Source organism: Aethalodelphis obliquidens, unplaced genomic scaffold (genome assembly GCF_003676395.1).
Source record: "Aethalodelphis obliquidens isolate GAN/ISIS:26980383/991018 unplaced genomic scaffold, ASM367639v1 scaffold91, whole genome shotgun sequence".
In the NCBI taxonomy this organism is placed as follows: Eukaryota; Metazoa; Chordata; class Mammalia; order Artiodactyla; family Delphinidae; genus Aethalodelphis; species Aethalodelphis obliquidens.
The window spans coordinates 6765849-6786953 of NW_020838035.1; the positions used below are offsets into that span (position 1 = coordinate 6765849).

Below are 21105 nucleotides of genomic sequence, written 5' to 3' on the forward strand. Positions count from 1 at the left end.
GTCTTTTACGGTTTCATATAAACGTTTGGATTATGTATTCTACTTCTGTGAGAAATGTCATGGGTACTTTTATAGGGATCACATTAAATCTGTAGATTGCTTTGGGTAGTATTCTGTAGTATTGCTTTGGGTAGTAATCCATAGTATTGCTTTGGGTAATCTGTATTATTGCCATTTTAACAATATTAATTCTTCCAGTCCAAGAGCATGGAATGTCTTTCCATTTCTCGGAATCATCTTCAATTTCCTTTATCAGTGTTTTATAGTTCTCAGCATATAAGTCTTTCACCTACTTGATGAGGTTTATTCCTAAATATTTTTTTGAAGCGATTTAAAAGGGATTGTTTATTGTTTTTTTGGTTTCTTTTTATTTGTTTCTTTTTTTTTTTTACTTTCCCTTTCTGATATTTCATTGTCAGTGTAAAGAAGTGCAACAGATTTCTGTATGTTAATCTTGTATCCTGCTACCTTGATGAATTCGTTTATCAGTTCTAGTAGTTTTTGCCTGGAGTCTTTAGGGTTTTCTATATATAATATCATGTCATCTGCACATAAGAATTTAATCTCTTCCCTTGCAATTTGGATACCTTTTATTTCTTTTTCTTGTCTCATTGCTGTGGCTAGGACTGCCAGTACCATGTTGAATAGATGTGGTAGAGTCAGCATCCTTGTTACAGATATTAGCAGAAAGACTTTCAGCTTTTCACCACTGAGTATTATGTTGGCTGTGGGTTTGTCATAAATAGTTTTTAGTATGTTGATATGTTCCCTCTGTACCCACTTTGGTAAGGGTTTTTATCATGAATGGATGTTGAATTTTGTCAGATGCTTATTCTGCATCTATAGAGATGATCATGTGGTTTTTTTCTTTTCTTGATGTGGTGTATCACATTGATTGATTTGTATATGTTGAACCATCCTTGTGACCCTGGAATGAATCCAACTTGATTATGGTGTATGATTTTTTTTATGTGTTGTTGAATTCGGTTTGCTAATATTTTGTTGAGAATTTTTGCATCCATATTCATTGAAGATATTGGCCTGTAATTTTCTTTTTTGGTAGTGTCTCTGTCTGGTTTTGGTATCAGGGTGATGGTGACTTCATAGAATGTCTTCGGGAGTGTTTCTTCCTCTTCACCCTCCTGGAAGAGTTTGAAAAAGGTTGCTATAAGTTTTTCGTTGTTTGTTTGGTAGAATTCCCCAGTGAAGCCATTCGGTCCTGGAATTTGTTTGCAGGAAACTTTTTTTAAATTATAGATTCTATTTCACTTCTGGTGACCGGTCTGTAAAAATATCTATCTCTTCTTGATTTAGTTTTGGTTGGCTGTATGTTTCTAGAGACTTGTCCATTTCTTTTAGGTTGTCCAATTTGTTGGCATATAATTGTTCATAGTGTTCTCTTGTGGTTTTTTAAAATTTCTGCAATATCAGATGTTATTTCTCCTCTCTCATTTCTTATCTTGTTTATTTGGGTCCTCTCTTTTTTCTTCTTGGTGAGCCTGGCCAGAGGTTTGTTGATTTTTGTTTACCCTTTCAAAAAAACAGTTTTTGGTTTTATTGAGTTTTTCCATTGTTTTATAAAACTCTATTTTATTTATTTCCTCTCTGATCTTTATTATTTCCTTCTTTCTGCTGACTTTAGGTTTTGTTTGTTCTTCTTTTTCTAATTCTTTAGGTGGTAGATCAGGTTGCTTATCTGACATTTTTCCCTTACTTTTTGAGGAAGGCGTGTATTGCTATGAACTTCTCTCTCAGGATTTCTTTTGCAGCATCCCAAAGATTTTGTGTGGTGGTGTTTTTGTTGTCATTTGTCGCAAGGTATTTTTTAATTTCCTCTTTGACTTCATCGTTGACCCATTGGTTTTTTTAGTAGCGTGTTTAGTCTCCATGTAATCGTTTTTTCCTCATTTCTGTTTCTGTGGTTCAATTCTAGTTTCATGCTGTTGTGGTCAGAAAAGATGCTTGAAATAATTTCTGTTCACCTTAAATTTCTTGAGGCTTGTTTTGTGTCCTAGTATGTGGTCTGTCCTGGAGAATGTTCCACGTGAACTTGAAAAGAATGTGTATTCTGGGGCTTTTTTGGATTTAATGTCCTGAAAATATCCATTTTTGTCTAATTGTTCTATTGCGTCATTTAGGATCCCTGTTGCCTTATTGATTTTCTGTCTGGAAGATCTGTCCATGGATATCATTGGGGTGTTAAAGTCTCCTGCTGTTACTGTATTCCCATCAGTTCCTCCCTCTACGTCTGTTAGTATTTGTTTGATGTATTTAGGTGCTCCTTTTTATTGTTTTTCAGTAACTTTAACCCAGGGTTACCAATCCTATTGAACGTGGAAAATTGGATCACAGAGCTGTTTTTCATGTGGTGATACTAAACACATACTAACCATCTGGGAAACATCATCGTGAAGAACGTGCTTTGGGAAACTCTCTCCTGCTTCTTTGAAAGCTCCGTTTGCTTGGCTTCCAAGTCCCTGTGGTTCTAGGCTTTCCTGGCAGCAGCCGTGCTTGTCATTGTCCCATTCTGTGGATGATGATGGAGAGGCGATTGCTGAAAAGGCCTGCTGCCCCGGGTATCTTTCCCACCTGTCCTTCATGGTGTGTCAGATTCTGAGGGTCAGGAATGCTGTGGTGACTTAGCAGGGTGGTTCTGGTAGAGGTCTCTTTGAAGTTGCAGTCAAGACATCAACCGGAGCTGCAGGGACTTGATGGTCTGATAGGTACTGGATGATGCAGTGCGATGGTGGCTCTCATGTGGCTGGCATATGGTGTTGGCTGCTGGCCGCAGGCCTCAGTTCTGCTCCGTGCTGACCTCTCCACCAGCAGTTAAAGGAATTTAATTGTACACATTTGATTCATTTTTATCAGGAGATACAATCAATATGTATACAGTTAAGCATTTCATTTATGATCAATAAAAATGTAGGTTTATCCTGAATTTTCACTGAGTGAGCCATATGGATTATTTGTTTTGTTCCACAGATTTGGGCAACCAAGAAGGAAGCATTATGACAATCTATGAAAATATCCCCTAGATAATTCTTTTTGAATCTAAGCCCTGTGTGAAACTGTTACTTCACTTTCTAATATTTCTCTGTAAGAATCAGGCAGAAGTCATAAAGAGATGAACTTAGTCTAAAATCTCTTCTGTTAAAAAGTTTCTTGGCATCATTGGCATTTGGGGGCTGATGAGTCTTCCGTGCAGGGAGGCTGTTCTGTGCGTTGTAGATGCTGAGCGCTATTCCTGGTCTCTACCCACTAGGCGCCAGTACCTCCCCTCCTCCACTTGTGAGGACCGAGAGATGTCTCCAGACATTGTCTAATATCCTGCAGTCCCCTGGGGCAGAGAGCACAGCCATCCCTGGTTGAAAACCACTGTGTAAAATAGGACACACCATGATAGTTCCATGCTGCTATTAGGGGTTACATATGTGGATCATATCAGATATCAGTGTGAGAAGGTATCTGGGTAGCCAGAGTCACCTCAAGGGGTCCTGGGAAGCCAGAAATGCAGGCAATTCCCAACTCAAAACTTTGGAGCTGAACTACCTCAGGGGAGGGAGAAGGATTTAGAGTGATAGCCAGGGCTGCAGGCAGAACAAAACCAATCCAGCACCTCTGGTCGCCCTGACAGACTTGGCAACGCTTCTGAATGGAAGAGTAATTTGGTTTGCCCCAAGGAGAGCGACACTGCACTATTCCTTGTCTCTGGCAAAATGATGTAGAACAATACATACCCAAGGGATGGGAAACGGGGCTCAAACACATTCCTGGACATCAGTGTTCCTAACAGCAGTATTCACAGTAGCCAAATGCCCGTCAACTGGTGGATGGAAAGGTAAACAAAAGGTAGTCCATGCGTTCAACAGAATAGTATTCAGCCATACAGAGGAATGAAGTACTGATATATGCTGCATTGTGGATGAACCTTGGAAACATTATGCTAAGCGAAAGAAGCCGGACACAGAGAAGGTGTTGTATGGTTCCATTTATGTGAAATGTCCAGAACAGGCAAATCTGCAGAGACAGAAAGCAGGCTGGTGGTTGCCTGGGCGGGGGGAGGGGGGAGGGGGATTGAGGACTGTCTACTTAATGGGCCCAAGGTTTCCTTTTGGGGTGATGTAGATGTTTTGAGACTTGACATAGGGGATGATTGCACAGCATTGTGAATATACTAAAGGCTTTACGCCTCCTGTGTGGGAGGACTATTAGTCATTGTCTGCACCATTCCATGCCAAGAACTGACGGCAACCAGAAAATGAGTCCTTTTTATATTTATTACTACCTTTAAGAGTAAAGAATATATTGCATTTGTTAAAATCATTTGCGTTTCAGACTTCCCTAGCGGTCCAGTGGTTAAGACTTTGCCTTCCAATGCATGGGGTGAGGGTTCGATCCCTAGTCAGGGAGCTGAGATCCCTCGTGCCTCACAGCCAAAAACCAAAACATAAAACAGAAGCAATATTGTAACAAATTCAGTAAAGACTTAAAAAAGGTGGGGGTGGGGGGACTTCCCTGGTGGTCCAGTGGCTAAGACTCCGTGCTCCCAACGCAGGGGGCCTGGGTTTGATCCCTGGTCAGGGAACTAGATCCCACATGCTGCAACTAAGAGTTCGCATGCCGCGACTAAAGATTCTGCATGCTGCAACGAAGATCCTGCACACTGCAGCGAAGATCCCACGTGACACAACTAAGACCTGGCGCAGCCAAATAAATAAATATTTTTTAAAAAATCATTTGCGTTTCACACAAATCTTTTTCAGCACATAAATTTTTGCTAGCACTGTTTTTTGTTTTTGTTTTTGCGGTACGCGGGCCTCTCACTGTTGCGGCCTCTCCCGTTGCGGAGCACAGGCTCGGGACGCGCAGGCTCAGCGACCATGGCTCACGGGCCCAGCCGCTCTGCGGTATGCGGGATCCTCCCGGACCGGGACACGAACCCACGTCCCCTGCATCGGCAGGCGGACTCTCAACCACTGCGCCACCAGGGAAGCCCCGCCAGCACTGTTTATTGATAGTGTTTCTATTTAGGTGTTAATAATGGGAAAATCAGGACTGACCAGGGATTGGAAGTTCAGGTTTCTCAGTTTAACTTATTATTTCTAGTAACGAACTAATTAATTTTGACATGTTGCATAACCAGAATGTTATTAACCAGTCATATTTCACATTTTTTGTGTTTATAACACACAGATGATGTTAATTACATGTACTGAATTTAACAACTTATATCAAAGATAACCTTCAATTTGTGAGTTACCATCTGTTTTGGGCCAGAGAATAGGAATTTGATACTAAAGCTTTTTCCTGAACAGCTTGTAATGAGAGCTGTTTATATATTAATTACTTAATTGAATTGTTATGGATTTTAATGTTTTAATTTTCAAGCAGTTTGGGGCTTATTGTGGTGACATCTGCTTATATTTTGATACTTTATGGTGTTTAGCAGTTTCATCATAAGGCTCTTGGGTTTACAGCCCAATCCCGAAAATAATTTGCTGTCTGCTTCAGGTTTGCTGTAAGGAGTATCGTCCTATTTCATCTCCACTGCCGAGTTTTTTTCATAATGAAATGTATTTTTATTTTAAAAGCAAAGTCAGTATTCCCTAGTGCCTTCTTCAGTCTGGTGCCCTTTAATTTCTATTCAACGAGCTATAGAGGAATTTTGTTTAAATCTTATTGTTTTCCTTCAGTGGTAGATTTTTTCAGTTGTCCTGGTTTATCTTATAGATCCGTATGTGGTTTAAAAATGTACTGTAATGAAACTTAAGGGCCTATGAACCTGCTTGTAGAATCCTTTTAGTCTCCTTTCTTTGAACAGTGTAACTATAAGCGTGACTCAGTGGGAGTAATTTACTTGAATTTCCTTAAAACATTTCAAGAGGTTCTGTATACATTCACTAATAAGAAACACCTTCATTCATAGCCTCACTTATGGATTTGAATTATATTAAACCTGGCGCCTTTTTATTATCACTTAAGACTATCGAACAAGAATTTAGAGAAAACAGCAGGCATTTAATTTCCTTAGTTCTTGAGCTTGTAGATAATTTCAACCCTGTAGGAGACTGGATTCACTCACAACTGAAGAGAATTTATGAGGAAGAAGGTAAATATTATTAAGTAGATCCTGGTTGACTGCTTACTGTTTATACTGACTGAAAAGTAAAAATGAGTTTTTGATATGAAGGATTATCTTATGACATATACCCCTGGCTTCTTCAGAAATCCATGCAGGTGGAACCCCTGTGAAACGGAAACGTAGGAAAACAATAATGTAAAAGTTGAGAGTCAGTGCTTGCTTTCGCTTTATTTTAGGGAAGCCAAAAAAGGAAAAAAAGATTCTGACGTTTCTGTGTTTTTTTGAGCACATAAAAGAGTGGATATCTGCACACAAACATGCGTGCCGTGATTATTGTAAACATGTGACCAGGCAATGTCTGTATTGTCAGAAAAGATGTCTGGAGCATCTTTTCTTCTCTTAAGGGTGTGTACAGTTTAATTTATTGGTTGTATGTGATACGGTCCCTAAAACAAAGATATTTCAAGTGGGCATTAATTATCATTGAATGATAGCAGGAACAGTATCTGAGCTAAAATCAATTTTATTTACTTTGAGACGTTTTCCTTACAAATCTCTACATGTACCATAATACTGACTGGCCGTTTTAATTTCTCCTTTTTCACACTGCAAATAAAACTGCATAGTTTGTGTTAAAGTTTTAGGACAGAGATTATGAAACAGTAAAATGTGTTAAGTTTGAGTTGGGATGAAAAAGAAAAACAAGAATAGGACAGGTCAAAGGTGAGCAATTCCCGAAGAATTTTAAGGTGTTTTTTGTTGTTACTGTTGTTGTTGTTGTTTTTCAAATCTCTCTGTTTCTCACCAGGCAGGTCCCAGCAGACACTTGGCGTTTTATATGATCGGATGCTGGGGAGCCCACTGGTTCACAGGTCTACACATGAAGTCAGCCTAAAGGTAAACGCCTGCCTTTGATCTTTGTCTTTTACCTGAAATTCGTTTGAAGCAGAGCTGCGTTTTGCCAAAACTGAACACCTTCTGTTTTAAAATGCTTTCTTGAGACGGAGTCTGAGGTCTTTCTCCTTGCTGAAGCTGAAGGTAGTAGATAGAGCATCATTAAATAATGATGGGTTCTTTAGTCCATTCTACATAACAGATTGGCCTTTTATTGCCTTCTAAGAATTGTGGATGCTGAACCAGCCATTATAAACTTTTCTGGGTCTTACCGGAAGCAGATGACACTTTCTAAAATCATTCCCTCTTGTCAACACGGTGAATTAAAATTAAACTGCAAAATTAATTACAATTGGGCACACAAGTCTGGATCTTAGTTGGCCCCTGTATCTTAATGCTATGGTTTATTAGTTTCTTAATACGATTTGTGTCTGTCTGCAAATTGATTTACTACTTAACCTTGAAACTTCTTAGAAAAACGTGTAGCTTACCATTTATAGATCTCATGAGAGGATAAGGTACCCAGAAGAGCTAACCGAACAGTCGTAGCTGCACAGGCATCAGGAGTTGAAGCCCAGGGAGTTTCAGTGGTTGTCGGGACTTCACACTTGCATTACGGGGGGCATGGGTTTGATCCCTGGTTGGGGAACTAAGATCCTGCAAGCCGCACGGCCAAAAAAAACAATCAAGAGTTGAAGCCACATCCCAAACTGAAACTGATGGCTCCCTCCCCGTCCGCTACCAAGAAAAAGCGCTGTTATCTGTTGGTAGATGGGATTCTAGGGTTTGCTTTTATCATTTACTGTTTTGTGTTTTCTGGTTCTTCCTTTAATTTTTTTAAATTAAAAAACTGATAGAACTTTTGTACTTCTGAAAACATCAAGATGGAAATTTGGGGGAGATTTTTGCTTTATTGTTTTAAAGGAACCAATCAGAACTAAAATGATAGACCCAGATTTAATCAAAGTAAGAATCTTAGAGGGGTGAGGTAGGGAGGGTGGGAGGGGGACGCAAGAGGGAGGAGCTATGGGGATATATGTATATGTATAGCTGATTCACTTTGTTATAAAGTAGAAACCAACACACCATTGTAAAGCTATTATACTCCAATAAAGATGTTAAAAAAAAAAAATCTTGTTGATGTATTTTTGTTTAAAGCCAAATATATAACAAGGTAAATATGTACAATTGACCCTTGACTGGGTTTGAACTTCACAGGTCCACTTATACATGGATTTTTTTCAATAAACCATAGACTACTGTATACAGTCCATGGTTGAATCCACAGATGAGGAATCTTGGACACAGAGGCCCAACTGTCAAGTTATAAGTGGGTTTTCAACTGCACAGGGGCCAGTCCCCTTAACCCTAAAGGTTCAACTGTATTAGAATTTCAGTATTTTACTTAAATATTTAAAAAGCGTAGTTTGTTTTAAAAAATTATAAAAGGTTAATTGAGTCTGTGACATCAGATGTTGACATCCATGTTGTAACATGAATCCTTTTTATGGCCAAATAATATTCCATTGTATGGACGTACCACATTGTGTTTATCCATTCATCAGTTGACGGACATTTGAGGTGTATTTCCTTTTATTGAGTGGTTATGAATCATGCTGCCGTGAACGTTCGTGTACCAGTTTTGTGTGGATGTATACCTTCATGCCTCTTGGGTATATACCTGGCAGTAGAATTGCTAGGTTGTTATGGTAACTCTGTTTAACATTCTGAAGAACCGTCTAACTTTTCCACAGTGGCTACACCATCAGTCAGTATGTTTTGAAATGCAGTTGAACCATATTTTAAATGTCAGAGGGAAGAGGAGAGAGGGGAGGCCTGTTGCTCGTGAGTGTTTCGATTGTGTATTAATTCAGTATTTAGGGAACGTAAGCTTTGCTTGGATTGAATTGAATTGAGCACACGCTGACTTCCTGCTGTGGGTGAGGCATTGGTGCTTAGCTTTATAGATGACTCTGGACATTTTTCTAGCCTTTATTTAGCTCCTTGTACAGTTTATACGTGCAGATGGTCATTTGGGACCGTGCTGGGAAATGACACACTGTTGCTTACCTACCACAGTACCCACGGTGCATCCACGAGCTTGGGGAGTCATCTGTGTAAAAACCACATGCCCTTCCTCTCTGTGTTGGGTGCTGTGCGTCAGAAAGTGAGGGCTCATATCTGTTCCCCTTAGACTTCCCTAGTTTCAGCAGGTGCCTCCTTTGAAAGCCATTCGCAGCAGACCATGGCTGTGGTGTTTTCTTGGCTGTCCATTTCACAGTGGTTGGTGTGTTCACCAGGAACATCCACGTTTCGGGGCATCACCTTCAGGTTCTCAGACAGGAAGATTTCAGGCTGGGAAGCGGTGAGGCAGGTGTGCTCTAATGTGGAAAGGGGAAAATCTTCAGGAGAGCAAGGTTGGCAGACCTTTTCTGTCCAGGGCTCGAGAGTAGATAGTTGAGGCTTTGTGGGCCAGTGGTCTGTGCTGCGGCCGCTCAGTCCTGCCCTTGTCGTGTGAGAGCGGCTACCGATCTTACGCAGATGAACAAGCGTGGCTGAGCGCCAACAAAACTTCACTGATGGACACTGGAATTTGAATGTCGTATCAGTTTCATGGGTGGCAAAATAGCATTGTTTTGATTTCCTTTTCAACCATTTAAAAATGTAAAAGCTATCGATAGGTCACAGTCCTTGCAGAATGCAGCTGCAGGTGGGAATTGGCCTGTGGGCCACAGTGAGCCCACCTCGACCTAGAGAAACACACCTGTGTTATTTCTCCCTCTTCTGACTGCAGCCTTTGAGTTGGAGGACATCCGAGGTGCAACTCTGCAAGGTCTGTGGCGTGCTTAGGCCAGCATCCAAGTTGTGGTTCCTCGACGAAAGCACTGCAGATTCTCAGGGAATCGAGACTTGTAGGAATCTGAGGGCCTTCCATGTGAAGGGCGGCTCTGGACTTGTGTAACCGCCGCTGCTCAGATGTTCTCAGCCCTAGGCAGTTCCCCGCCCCTCCCCAGGGGACATTTGATCACGTCTGGAGATGTTTCTCAGGGAGATAGCTTCTGGCATCGACTGGGTGGAGACCAGGGGTGCTGCTCTACAGTGCACAGGGCAGCCCATCCCAGAGATTTCTGTGCTCCCCAAAGTCCGGAGTACTGAGAGTGACGAACCCGATTCACTGCTACTGTCCCTACTTTATTTTGTGTTTTAATCTGAACGATTCTGTGGCTGTGGAAATTTAAGATGGCGAGCATTTGACTACAAGACTGAGTTCCTGCGTTTGCCGACATAACATGAGACTCATTGAACTCTCAGCAGATGCTTGGGTTCACGATGCTTTAAGTATTTTTCTTTTAAAACTTTTTTTGTTGTTGTCATTCATTTAAATTTAAGCATCAAAATACGCTTTAACACCAAGATTTTTGAGACGCAGGCAGGCTACCTCAAAGGGCAAGGCATCGCCCGCCTTAACATCTACGGAGAAAACCACAGGGTTTATTTTTCAGAACTCTGGAGGTCACCTTATATGAGTAAATGACCTCACTTACGACTCCACCTACTGCAGAAAAGGGAATCATCAGGGCCCAAATAAATCCTGCGTTATGTGGGTGAAAATCACAGCGTCTTAGAGGTTTCATAACCAGCCTGTACATATTGCTGAAATTTGTCTGAGGGCCTAGTGCACATGGGAAACAATCCGATTGCAGCCTCTCAGTCTTAGAGATAATTAAAATCTGTACGTTAATTTACAGATTAATCGGAAGCGTTAGCTTACAAGACCCAAGTCATTAGAAAAAGAAGACAGACTACTCTTATGTGGAAGCAGCGGCTGTCTGTGTCTCCCAAGGCACTTTGCTTTGAAATCTTGGGTACCTGAACTGGCATTTCACTGTGTAGGGGAGAAGACTGAAACGATAACTGTGCGGTTGGTCTCACATGCATCGTCTGGCTCCGTGATGCAGACTTTCTTAGCAGGGGTTTGCTGTTACTGGGTGGGACATTTTTTAGGAAGGCTTCCTTCTGGGTCTGCCTCCCGATCAGGCAGAGAAGTGGAGGGTGGGGAGGGTTGGCGGCTCAGAGGGTTTGCGAGAGGACCCGGGGGCCCCTCTGGAGATGCGCACGTGGTCTTGGCGGTAACTCCAGGACGGGACGCCTCTCTTGTCACGTCAGCATCCTTCATGGCTCTGCACACAGGGTTGGGATGCAAGGCCCCAGCCAGCCGTTAATTAACCCAGAAGGGCAGCCAGGCACAGAAAGGACCCTCTCTGAATGCCTCACGCAGGGGATGTTTTGGATTTTGTGAAGCGACGCATTATTTTCGTAACCCGAGAAGACTCCCTTCTCTCTGCTCTCTCCACCCTGCGGCTTTATTTCCTACTCAGCTGGGTTGCTCTCATAGTGATGATTTCTGAAGACGCTGCCAGCTTTTAATGACATTTTAATGACTATGAAAACAGTTCACGTTCATAGGAGAGAATTTGGAAGCTACAGAAAGGCACGCACACACACACAGATAAAATTCCAGCGTGATCGCACCCTGGAGAGATGGGTGTATTTTATTATCTTTTTTGTATTTTAGAGGGTATCTTTTGTGTGCGTGTACAAAATGAAATTTAGCGACATGCACGTTCCATCCTGAAACCTATTTTTTTCATGTATCGCCGTATCATGGACATTTTCTCCCATCGTGAAAATCCTTTTGAGGACTGCATCTTACGACACTAGTTCATTCTTATATTTAAATGGCAATTCCACTGCTAGGCCTGTGAACTCTGATAATAAAATGATAGTCCTTTGATCATATTTATAATTTTGGACCATTTGGCTCCCAAGTAAGTAAATATAACTGTAAAATGAGTGAAAAATCTTACCTTTGGGGGGATTTTTCTTTTCTTACCATAAAATAATAGACATACTCATTGTTGAATGAAGATATGTCTATTAAAAAAAAAAAAATACTGTTAACATTTTCCTGTTCCCTGCCCTATCTTTTCTATGTATGTATTCTCCTGTAATCGGGGTCCGACTGTAAGTGCCTTAATTTATTGAATCGCACTCATGCTGTCATCGGACAACAAAACAGCTTTCGGTCCTTCCAGTGGCTACGTATCGGCTTCGTTACAGTTATGCCGGAAGAACAGGTATATGCAGCGTATAAAACAAGCCCGCTTCATCTCCACAATAAGCTGGGTCCCCGTCAAGATTGTACAGAAGGACTTACATGTAAATGCGATGCATAAATTAAAACTCTTCATCTTAAACTGACCACCGGGAAACTCGGTTTCCGTTTGGAGAGAGAAAAACATTATGGATAAGCGAGCAGGGAGGTAAGACCCAGTGCGTTCCAGTCAGCAGAGAGTTTGTGAAATGCGGAGAGGAGCAAAGTGCCTTGTTACGATGAGGGCATTTCCAGCAGATTTTCCAGCTGCTCTGGCTCTCGGTCCTCAGTCTGCGTGGAATCGAGTCCCAAAGCACCCTGGGCCTCGTCCAGAAGATGACTTTAAGAGATGGATTCTTCCAGCGTGAAAGCCAGCAGACTAATAGCGGAGACAAGACATGAGACAAAGTTTCTTCCGTCCCTGCTTTAAAGGATTTTAAGAGAACATTTCATAATGGGACAGATTGTTAAAAGAGAAACTTCTGCCACCAGTGATACCAGCCGAGCACCACGGCCCCCGCCCTGTAATCGCTGTGCGCTTACTTCGCTGTTTCCGAACCAGCCTCCCCTCCTGTTGGCGGGGAACGTGCTTGCCCTCTCTGTCTTCCTCTAGCAGAGCCAGCTCTCAAGGAGCTCTCTTGTGATTATAGCCTTTAAGATAATTAAAGAGCAGTGAAGATTTTGTTGTTTGGGGGCAGTGCTCTCCCTTCCCAGAGCACGAGAGCATATTAAATACTATAAGTGCATACTCAGTACAACGAAACCCTCAGACACCATTTCTCCTGCAACTGAATTACTTTGTGAACTGGACTGTGAGTCATAGAAGTTTTTGCCACCTTGAAATTAAATCGTGAAAAGGAGAAATACTATAAATAATAATGATAAATAATCTTCCCTTTAGCTTCCTGATGGATTTAACCCCGAATTATTACTTATGTTGGAATACTCATCTTTAGTGGGGCAACTCCAGGGGTGTCATCCGTCCGCACTAGTTTTTCCTCCTTCTGTAAGCAGAACAGTGAGGGAATGTGTAGCTTTACCTCGCCGTGAGGGCGGTCATTTCTTTTTTGCACACTCACAACGCCAAAGACCTCAAATCAACCTGACTGGAGGTGCCTCGAATCAAAACCGGGTCAGGCAAGAGAATAAACACAATTGCAGTAATTAAGAACCCTTTTTAATTTTTTTCCTTCTTTTGGAGGCCGAGGACGATCTGCCGGTGCTGAAAAAGCTCTCCTTTATTCTAGAGCTGGGGAGGTTGGAAGGCATCCACGGGAGTCATCAGGACTTGAGCTGGCCACGGCCGCCGCTCCGGAAGCCGGCGAGGTGCTGCAGTGAGACCCGGCGCTCCGGGTCTCCGTGGTGGGAGTGCCGGGCCGGGTGTGGAGGACGGCGAGGTGCTGCAGTGAGACCCGGCGCTCCGGGTCTCCGTGGTGGAAGTGCCGGGCCGGGAGTGGAGGGAGGTGCTTTCTCGGACGGGCTCTCGACCTGCCGCTGGCCTGCTGATGCGTCACCCACTGCCAGCTCTGAATCACTTTGGCAAGGGTGCTGTGTTCCTCGGGCCCTTTCAGGGGGCTCTTTGCTTTGGGGATGCTCGCAGGTAGCCGAGTGGGAGTAATAGCCGTCCTACGTCTCTCCTGTGCCCGGGGCCCTGACCTGGGAGTTCGTATAAAAGCTGTGCATCCTCACCACCTCTGCCGGGTGTAACGGTTCTCGTCATCCTCAGTTTGGAGAAGGGAAAACTGAGCCACGTGACTCGCCCTGCAGTCCACAGCTAGAAAGGGATGGAGGTATGATTAGGAATCGGGCCACCTGGCTCTGAGCCACGAGGCCCCCGAGTCCTCCGTTTTGTGCTGTCCTCTGTGGCTCTCAGGACGTTAGTTCCCTTACCTCTAGCCAGTAAGTCCACGGACACCGGAACCATCACCCTGGTGTACCCCAGCGTTATTGCAGCCAGTACAGGCATTTCGAGCTCCACATCACGTGCCCACAAAGACCATCCTTGGAAGAAAGGACCCAGGCCAACTTCTCCCCCACCTCGCAGCCCACAGTGACGGCACAGAGGGCCATCTTCCCGCCCTGGGTCCCAGGGAGCACTTGGTTCATCCTTGAAGGTTACCCCCACCCCCACACACAGCTCCTTCCTTTCCTTCCTTTTTCATACTTCTCCGCCAGATCTTGTGTCCGTCAGTCGAGGATTCACCTTCTCCCTCTCCCAGACCTTCCTCCCTCTTCCCTGACCTTCCTCCCTCTTCCCTGACCTAGCCTTCCCTGGAACCCTGCTGCCGTCCCTCTTAGTACCTTGTGGTATAGGCGCGGGGCTTTAACTACAGGTTGGTTATTTGCATAGGCATCTTACTAACAGCTTCAAGGAAGCGGTGTGTGTGTGTGTCTGTGTGTGTGTGTGTCTGTGTGTCTGTGTGTGTGTGTGTGTGTGTGTGTGTGCGCGCCTGCATCTGAGTTTGTTTCATCCTGCCATTGCCGTCACCATGCCTTGAATATCGTAGGCGCTTGGTAATTTTTTCTATCATCGCTTTGTACCTCATTTATCTCAAGTGCGGGAAAAGCAGGGTGAAGCATTTGCCTGTTTCCATTTGCAGCGGGGTTACGGTAAACACGAGACTGGGGTCCACATGCTCGTCTCCCGTGAGGAGTGGCGGCTTCTCACTGTGGGGTCTTCTCGTCACAGAGCGTTTCTTTCTGAAGAGGTGTTTGCAGGAAGTAATGTCCGGCCCTCATGGTGATTGAAGAAAGTCCATGGCGAGCGTCAGGGCTGTGCTAGTATTTGCAGTTGCAGAGTGCTTCAGAACTGACAGACACCACCTTCCCACCTGCAAGATGGAACGTGGCTCTCATTTCAGACTCACAGAGGCAGAAAGGAGGCAGAAGAGTGGTTCCCGGGGCCTGGGGGAGGGGGGAACGAGGAGGTGGTGTTCACTGGGGACAGAGGTCGTTGGCGGTGGTGAAGAAGTTGTGGAGGTAGGTGGGGGTGGCTGCCCAGGAATAGGAACGTCCTTAATGCCTCCACCGGGCTGTGCACTTCAGAATGGCCACGATGGCAAATTAAACGTTGTGTGTATTTTAACACAATTGAAAAAACAAAACAAAACACCAGACCTGGGAATTGAGCCACTGACGTAAATTTCACCTGTCTGTGTCTGGGGGAGAGAAGCCCGCGCCCGTCCCCGGAACTTTGAATAGCACTGTAATACCAGCACGTTTATTTATTATACATGAAATTATACAGAAAATCCCTGATTTTAAAAAATCCATGATTTTATTCTAACATCTGTCTCTGGAAATTGAGCTCTTGTCTTGGAGAAAAGAGGATAGGTAACTTTTTTCCCCAGCCTTATGTAGATCTTGACGAAATTTGTCTAAAGCAGTAGCTTTTGCCAAGTGAAGATCAGCCGTTTTCCTCGTTTGAGTCAGAATAGTGATGTTGACCCAGTAAACTGACAGCAGCCACCTCCCAGCGCTTTGCTCAGAGGCACCGCCCTTAGACACCAGTTAATCGTTGGTTTCTCTTGATTTTGCTGTGATCGAGCCCAAAGGTCGGCGTGGATTGAACGTTGCTGTGGTTTATGGTCGGTTTAAAGAATGTTCTCCGGTGTGTATTGAATAGTCTCGCAATGTATATGCACATTTCAGTCCACTGGTCACTGTAAATCCTTTTTTTGGAACTAGTTAGGTTTTAGAAGAGATAGTCATTTAAGAAATTTAAGCCATTTAATTTAAGAAGGTGTTTTATTGGTGGGGGGGACTTTGATCCAATTATTAGATCAGTTTTTTTGTTGTTTTTTTGTTTGTTTTTTGCGGTGCGCGGGCCTCTCACTGTTGCGGCCTCTCCCGTTGCGGAGCACAGGCTCCGGACGCGCAGGCTCAGCGGCCATGGCTCACGGGCCCAGCCGCTCCGCGGCATGTGGGATCCTCCCGGACCGGGGCACGAACCCGTGTCCCCTGCATCAGCAGGTGGACTCTAAACCACAGTGCCACTAGGGAAGCCCTAGATCAGTTTTTTTAAATTAATACATGTATAGGCATACCTCATATGTGTACATACATGTACCTCATGTGTACAGTCGTACCTCATAAATGCCACGTTGTACTTCGGAGACATCGCGTTTTTTACAGATTGAAGGTTGATGCCAGCCCTGCAGCGAGCAAGTCAGCTGGCGCCGTTTTTCCAACAGCATTTGCTACTTTGTGTCTCTGTGTCACATTAGGGTAGTTCTTGCACCATTTCAGACTTTTCATTATTATTATATCTGTTATGGTGATTTGTGATCAGTGATTTTTTTTTTTTTTTTTTTGCGGTACGCGGGCCTCTCACTGTTGTGGCCTCTCCCGTTGCGGAGCACAGGCTCCGGACGCGCAGGCTCAGCGGCCATGGCTCACGGGCCCAGCCGCTCCGCGGCATGTGGGATCCTCCCGGACCGGGGCACGAACCCGCGTCCCCTGCATCGGCAGGCGGACTCCCAACCACTGCGCCACCAGGGAAGCCCGTGATCAGTGATTTTTGATGTTAGTGCAAAAAGATTACAGCTCACTGAAGGCTCAGATTTTGGGTAGCATTTTTAGCAATAAATTTTTTAATTAGGGTATATAGCTTTTTTTAGACAATACTGTTGCACACTTAATAGACTACAGTATAATGGAAACCTCTTACATGCACTGGGGAATCAGAAAAAAATCCTGTGACTCACTTTATTGCTGTGGTCTGGAACTGAACCACAATACCTCCAGGTGTGCCTATGTCGAGGTGGACCAGTCAGTAGAAACACATGACACTCTTGTGGACCAAATGGTATGACATCCCTGGTTCTGTCGCAGGCCGGGGATGGTTTTTGTTTTCTTTCCTCTGCTGTTTACAAATCAAAAATCCTTTAAGAAGTTAACACCATATTGGGAAACACTCTGATCTTGGATTCTAACTTAAAATTTCAGAGAGAAGATGAATCTGGGATCAGAAAGCAGAGAGCTAGAGCTTAAACAGAAATTTTCTTAGTTGGGAAAAAAGCTAATGCCTAAAGAAGAACAGAGGAACGGGCTCACAGAAGGCGTCCATAATTCCCCGTCCCCTGAGGATCTTAAATGCTCTTGCTCCAGAGTCCTGTGCTAACGCTTGTGCAGACACTTCTAATATATATTACAGACACTTGTGGGGTGGGGAACGTGAACCAGGCTGTGGGTGCAGGGGTGTCGTCCGTATGTATCCAAATACTTTCTCCTTAGAAAACGAAGATCTGTATGCTGAAAGACAAAAATCAGCACTTTCCTTATGAAAATGTGATTTTGTGGAAAGATTTTACATAGACTATTTGAAGAAGCCAAGCCCTTCTGGTGCATTTTAAGGATCCTTTTTAGTAGCGTGGCCGTTTCATTAAGCAATGTCTATGAGCTAGCTCCACGGTGTCTTACAATTTTATAAATGGAATTCATTTCAAACACAAAATGCTTAGTTTTCCTGTATAACAGTTGTTCTCAGCCAGCAGCAGTTTAGCAATTTGTAATGTTAGGCAATGTCTGGGGGTGTTTTTGATCATCACAACCGTAGGGGATGGAGGGGAGGTTGTGCTGGCGTCTAGTCTAGTGAGAAGAGGCCAGGGACGCTGCTAACCATCCTACAGTGTGCAGAGCGTTCTCCCAACAGAGAATCGTCTGGCCCCAAGTCAGACTCCCTGAGGCTGAGAGACCCTGTTGGTTAGATTAGATTTCACTGTTTATAAGTACTCAAAATGACAGTAAAAGGGAGTTAGGGGTGGTGTCTGAGTCCATTCAGGCTGCTATAACACAGTACCATAAACTGGACAGCCTAAACAACAAACATTTATTTCTCACAGTTCTGGAGGCTGGAAGTCCAAGATCAAGACACCAGCAGATTTGGAATCTGGTGAGGGCCAGATAACACCATCTTCCCTTCATGTAAGGTTTACACTATACTGTAGTCTATTAAGTGTGCAACGGTGTGTTCTTACGTGGCAGAAAGAGGGAGAACTCTCTGGGGTCTCTTTTTATAAGGGCACTAACCCATTCATGAGGGCTCCACCCTCATGACCTAATCACATCCCAGTGGCGCCACCATTTACCATAGAGAGAACCTGAAACTGAATTCCTCATGAGAACTGAGTCACCATCATTACTGCCACTCAGGATCATCAAAAGTCTCTTTAGAGCTACACTATTCTGCCATGCACATCTCTGTTATTATTTGTTCTGTCCCTTGAATAATGTTTTATTTTTTCACTTGTATATGCTCTGATTTCATAGCTTTTTATTTAGTCTCAGATACCTTCCTAATGCCATCCTCTGTGTGAGCTCCCCAGAGTTCAAGCAGACGTCTCAGGACACATGTATATTCTGACCATCAGATTTTCTTTCCAGTGTCTACAGAAGTGCAGAAATACCACCTAATTAAGTGAAGAAGATAAGTATTTTTGCATGACAAAATTCTGGTAACTACAAATTAAAATCTTGTTGTTAAGACGACAAAGTGAGAACTGGAGTGTCCCAAGAGGCCACTGTATTAGTTATCTGCTGCTGCATAACAAATGACCACAAGTTCAGCAGCTAGAAACAACACGTTTATTCTCTCACAGTTTCCCAGGGTTGGGAGACCGGGCACGTGCGGGGCTCCTCTGCGCAGGGTCTCGAGAGGCTGCAGCCACGTGGTGGCTGGGCTGCATCCTTATTTAGAGCTGAGAAGGGAAGGGTCTTCTTCCAAGCCCACACTGTTGGCAGAACTCAGTTTTCTTGTGGTTGTAGGACTGAGGCGCACAGCTTCCTAAAGACTGCCCTTGGTTCCCTGGGCGGTTCGTGTGAAGGCCGGCAGGAGCGTCTTTCTCTAGTCCAGTAAGAGTCTTATACAATGTAATGTAACAATTATAGGAGTGACATCCGGTCATCCTTGCCATATAACCTAACCAGGGTGTGGCCTCCGTCTCCTTTGACATATTCTGTGTGGTAAAAGGGAGTCATAGGTCCTGCCCACACTGGAAGGGGAGGGGATTATATCAGGTGGGACTCATTGGGGGGCCGTCGTGGGGTGTGTCCATTATGACAACCTTTAATTCAAATTCTCCCAACTTGAAATGTGCGTTTTGTCCTTTAATCTTGTTCTAAACAAATGGAAATTTAATTGTAATTCAATAATGAAAGATTTGCCACCATAAGGCTGCCTGAAAACGTATGGCGTGGATTCTGAAGACAGTTCCCAAACAGCCTGAACTGTTCAGTATTGACGACATAATTGAAGGAAGCTGCGGCCCTTCTTGGCCACTGCCGTTTGGAGTGAACGCTCTTGCACACGTGTGAGTTCTGCTCTGTCTGTGGGTAAAAGAGTTCTATTTGAGTGACTTCGGTCCTCTTTGGGCCAGGGTGCTCATAGGTCTGACTTAGGATTGTGAAGAAAATAAGGCTCTTTCTTCTCGTCTGCCTCAGACACAGAGGCTTCCGAAGTTCTCATCATCCCCTCCCTCCTCCCCCAGGTTTCTACGTGCCTTCCGGTCCTGCGGTCTCGGCCAGACCGATGCAGCCAGTTCTGTGGCAAAACACCAACGATGTAGGTTCTCTCTGTGTCCGTGGGCTGGCTTCCTGACACCTGGCCTCTGTGTAGAAGTCATGTCAGGGTGACACATACGCTGACTTAGCTCCGCACTGATGTGTGTCTGCCTTCTCAGGGCCATGTGCACCCCGTAGGTTCAGTGACGGTCAAGTTCATCCCTGAACTTTTATCAGTGGAAGGTGTTATGATTAATCGCTGCTTCAGAGCCACAGGTGTTTTCCAGACCATATGGTCGCCCTGCCTGGGGGTGTCGACGTGCCTGCTGGCCTACCCGGTCGTCTTCCCCATCTGTCTAGGGAAGGGCGGCATCGAAGGCAGCCGCGTCTGTCCTACTGCGCATCGGGATTCCGTTCAAGCTCGCTGTCGACTGTGTTGTGATCATAACGCACACTTTAGTGAATAAAAAATCAGTGTCTCGGGGCTTCCCTGGTGGCGCAGTGGTTGAGAGTCCGCCTGCCGATGCAGGGGACACGGGTTCGTGCCCCGGTCCGGGAAGATCCCACATGCCGCGGAGCGGCTGAGCCTGTGAGCCATGGCCGCTGAGCCTGCGTGTCCAGAGCCTGTGCTCTGCAACAGGAGAGGCCACAACAGTGAGAGGCCCGCGTACAGCAAAAAAAAAAAAAAAAAAAAAAATCAGTGTTTGTTCTCATTTTCTGTGGTCCCTGAGTTTGTCTCCATTAGTGGTTTATATATGAGTCCATCCCAACATTTATAAAATACACCAACTCATCTTTTTTGGGAAAACTTTCACCTGTATGAATGTGTCTATATATACATGCACACACACACACAAATATAAAATCTTTATGTAATCACGAAATACAACACGGATCAGGCATTAATTACCTTCACATGGACAACATCCTGAGTATTGTATTTTTTAATCATCTCAGAAAGAATGCAGTAAAAAAAAAAAAAAAAAAACTACAAGCAGTGCTTCAAAACTCTCTTCCACTTTCTCCTCTCAGCGTTCTCACAGAAGGTGGCCCCCGCTTCGTAAAGACCTCATCGCCGCGAGGTGAGGCTAAGATGAGCATAACCAGTGACGAGGTGAACTTTCTGGTGTATCGCTATCTCCAGGAGTCAGGTAAGACGGAGGCTTCCTGTCCGTAGGAAATCATCTTCCACATGCCAAGTGCAAGGCGAGCAACCATGCACTGGTCGAACACTCAGGCTATAGAAAAAGAAGAGCTCAGAACACTCTTGTTCAGAGGATTACAGGAGGGAGGAGAAGGTTCTGGGGCCGTCCCATTCCGGGGGCGGGATGAGGCAGTATGTTCTTTCCCCTGACGTTTCTGTTCACGTGAAATCAGATTGGAATTAAGATCAAGAGCAGTTGTGATAGATACGGTGAGGGGCGGGGGTGATTTGGGGTTCCTGGCCCCCAGCACAGGGAGGGCATTTATG

General features: G+C 44.4%; 1 protein-coding gene across 6 annotated transcripts in view; it reads left to right on the forward strand.

The window, feature by feature from the left end:
- TBL1X (transducin beta like 1 X-linked) overlaps nucleotides 1-21105 on the forward strand; it is a 227338-nt gene that overhangs the window by 150540 nt on the left and 55693 nt on the right. For all 6 annotated transcript variants that reach the window (XR_003430506.1, XM_027095550.1, XM_027095546.1 and 3 more), the window contains 2 exons: nucleotides 6894-6982; nucleotides 20667-20785. Coding sequence is in view for 5 of the 6 variants with exons in the window: in XM_027095550.1 (XP_026951351.1) it covers nucleotides 20728-20785 (58 nt within the window). In the remaining variant the exon portion in view is untranslated. The remainder of the gene's footprint in view (nucleotides 1-6893; nucleotides 6983-20666; nucleotides 20786-21105) is intronic.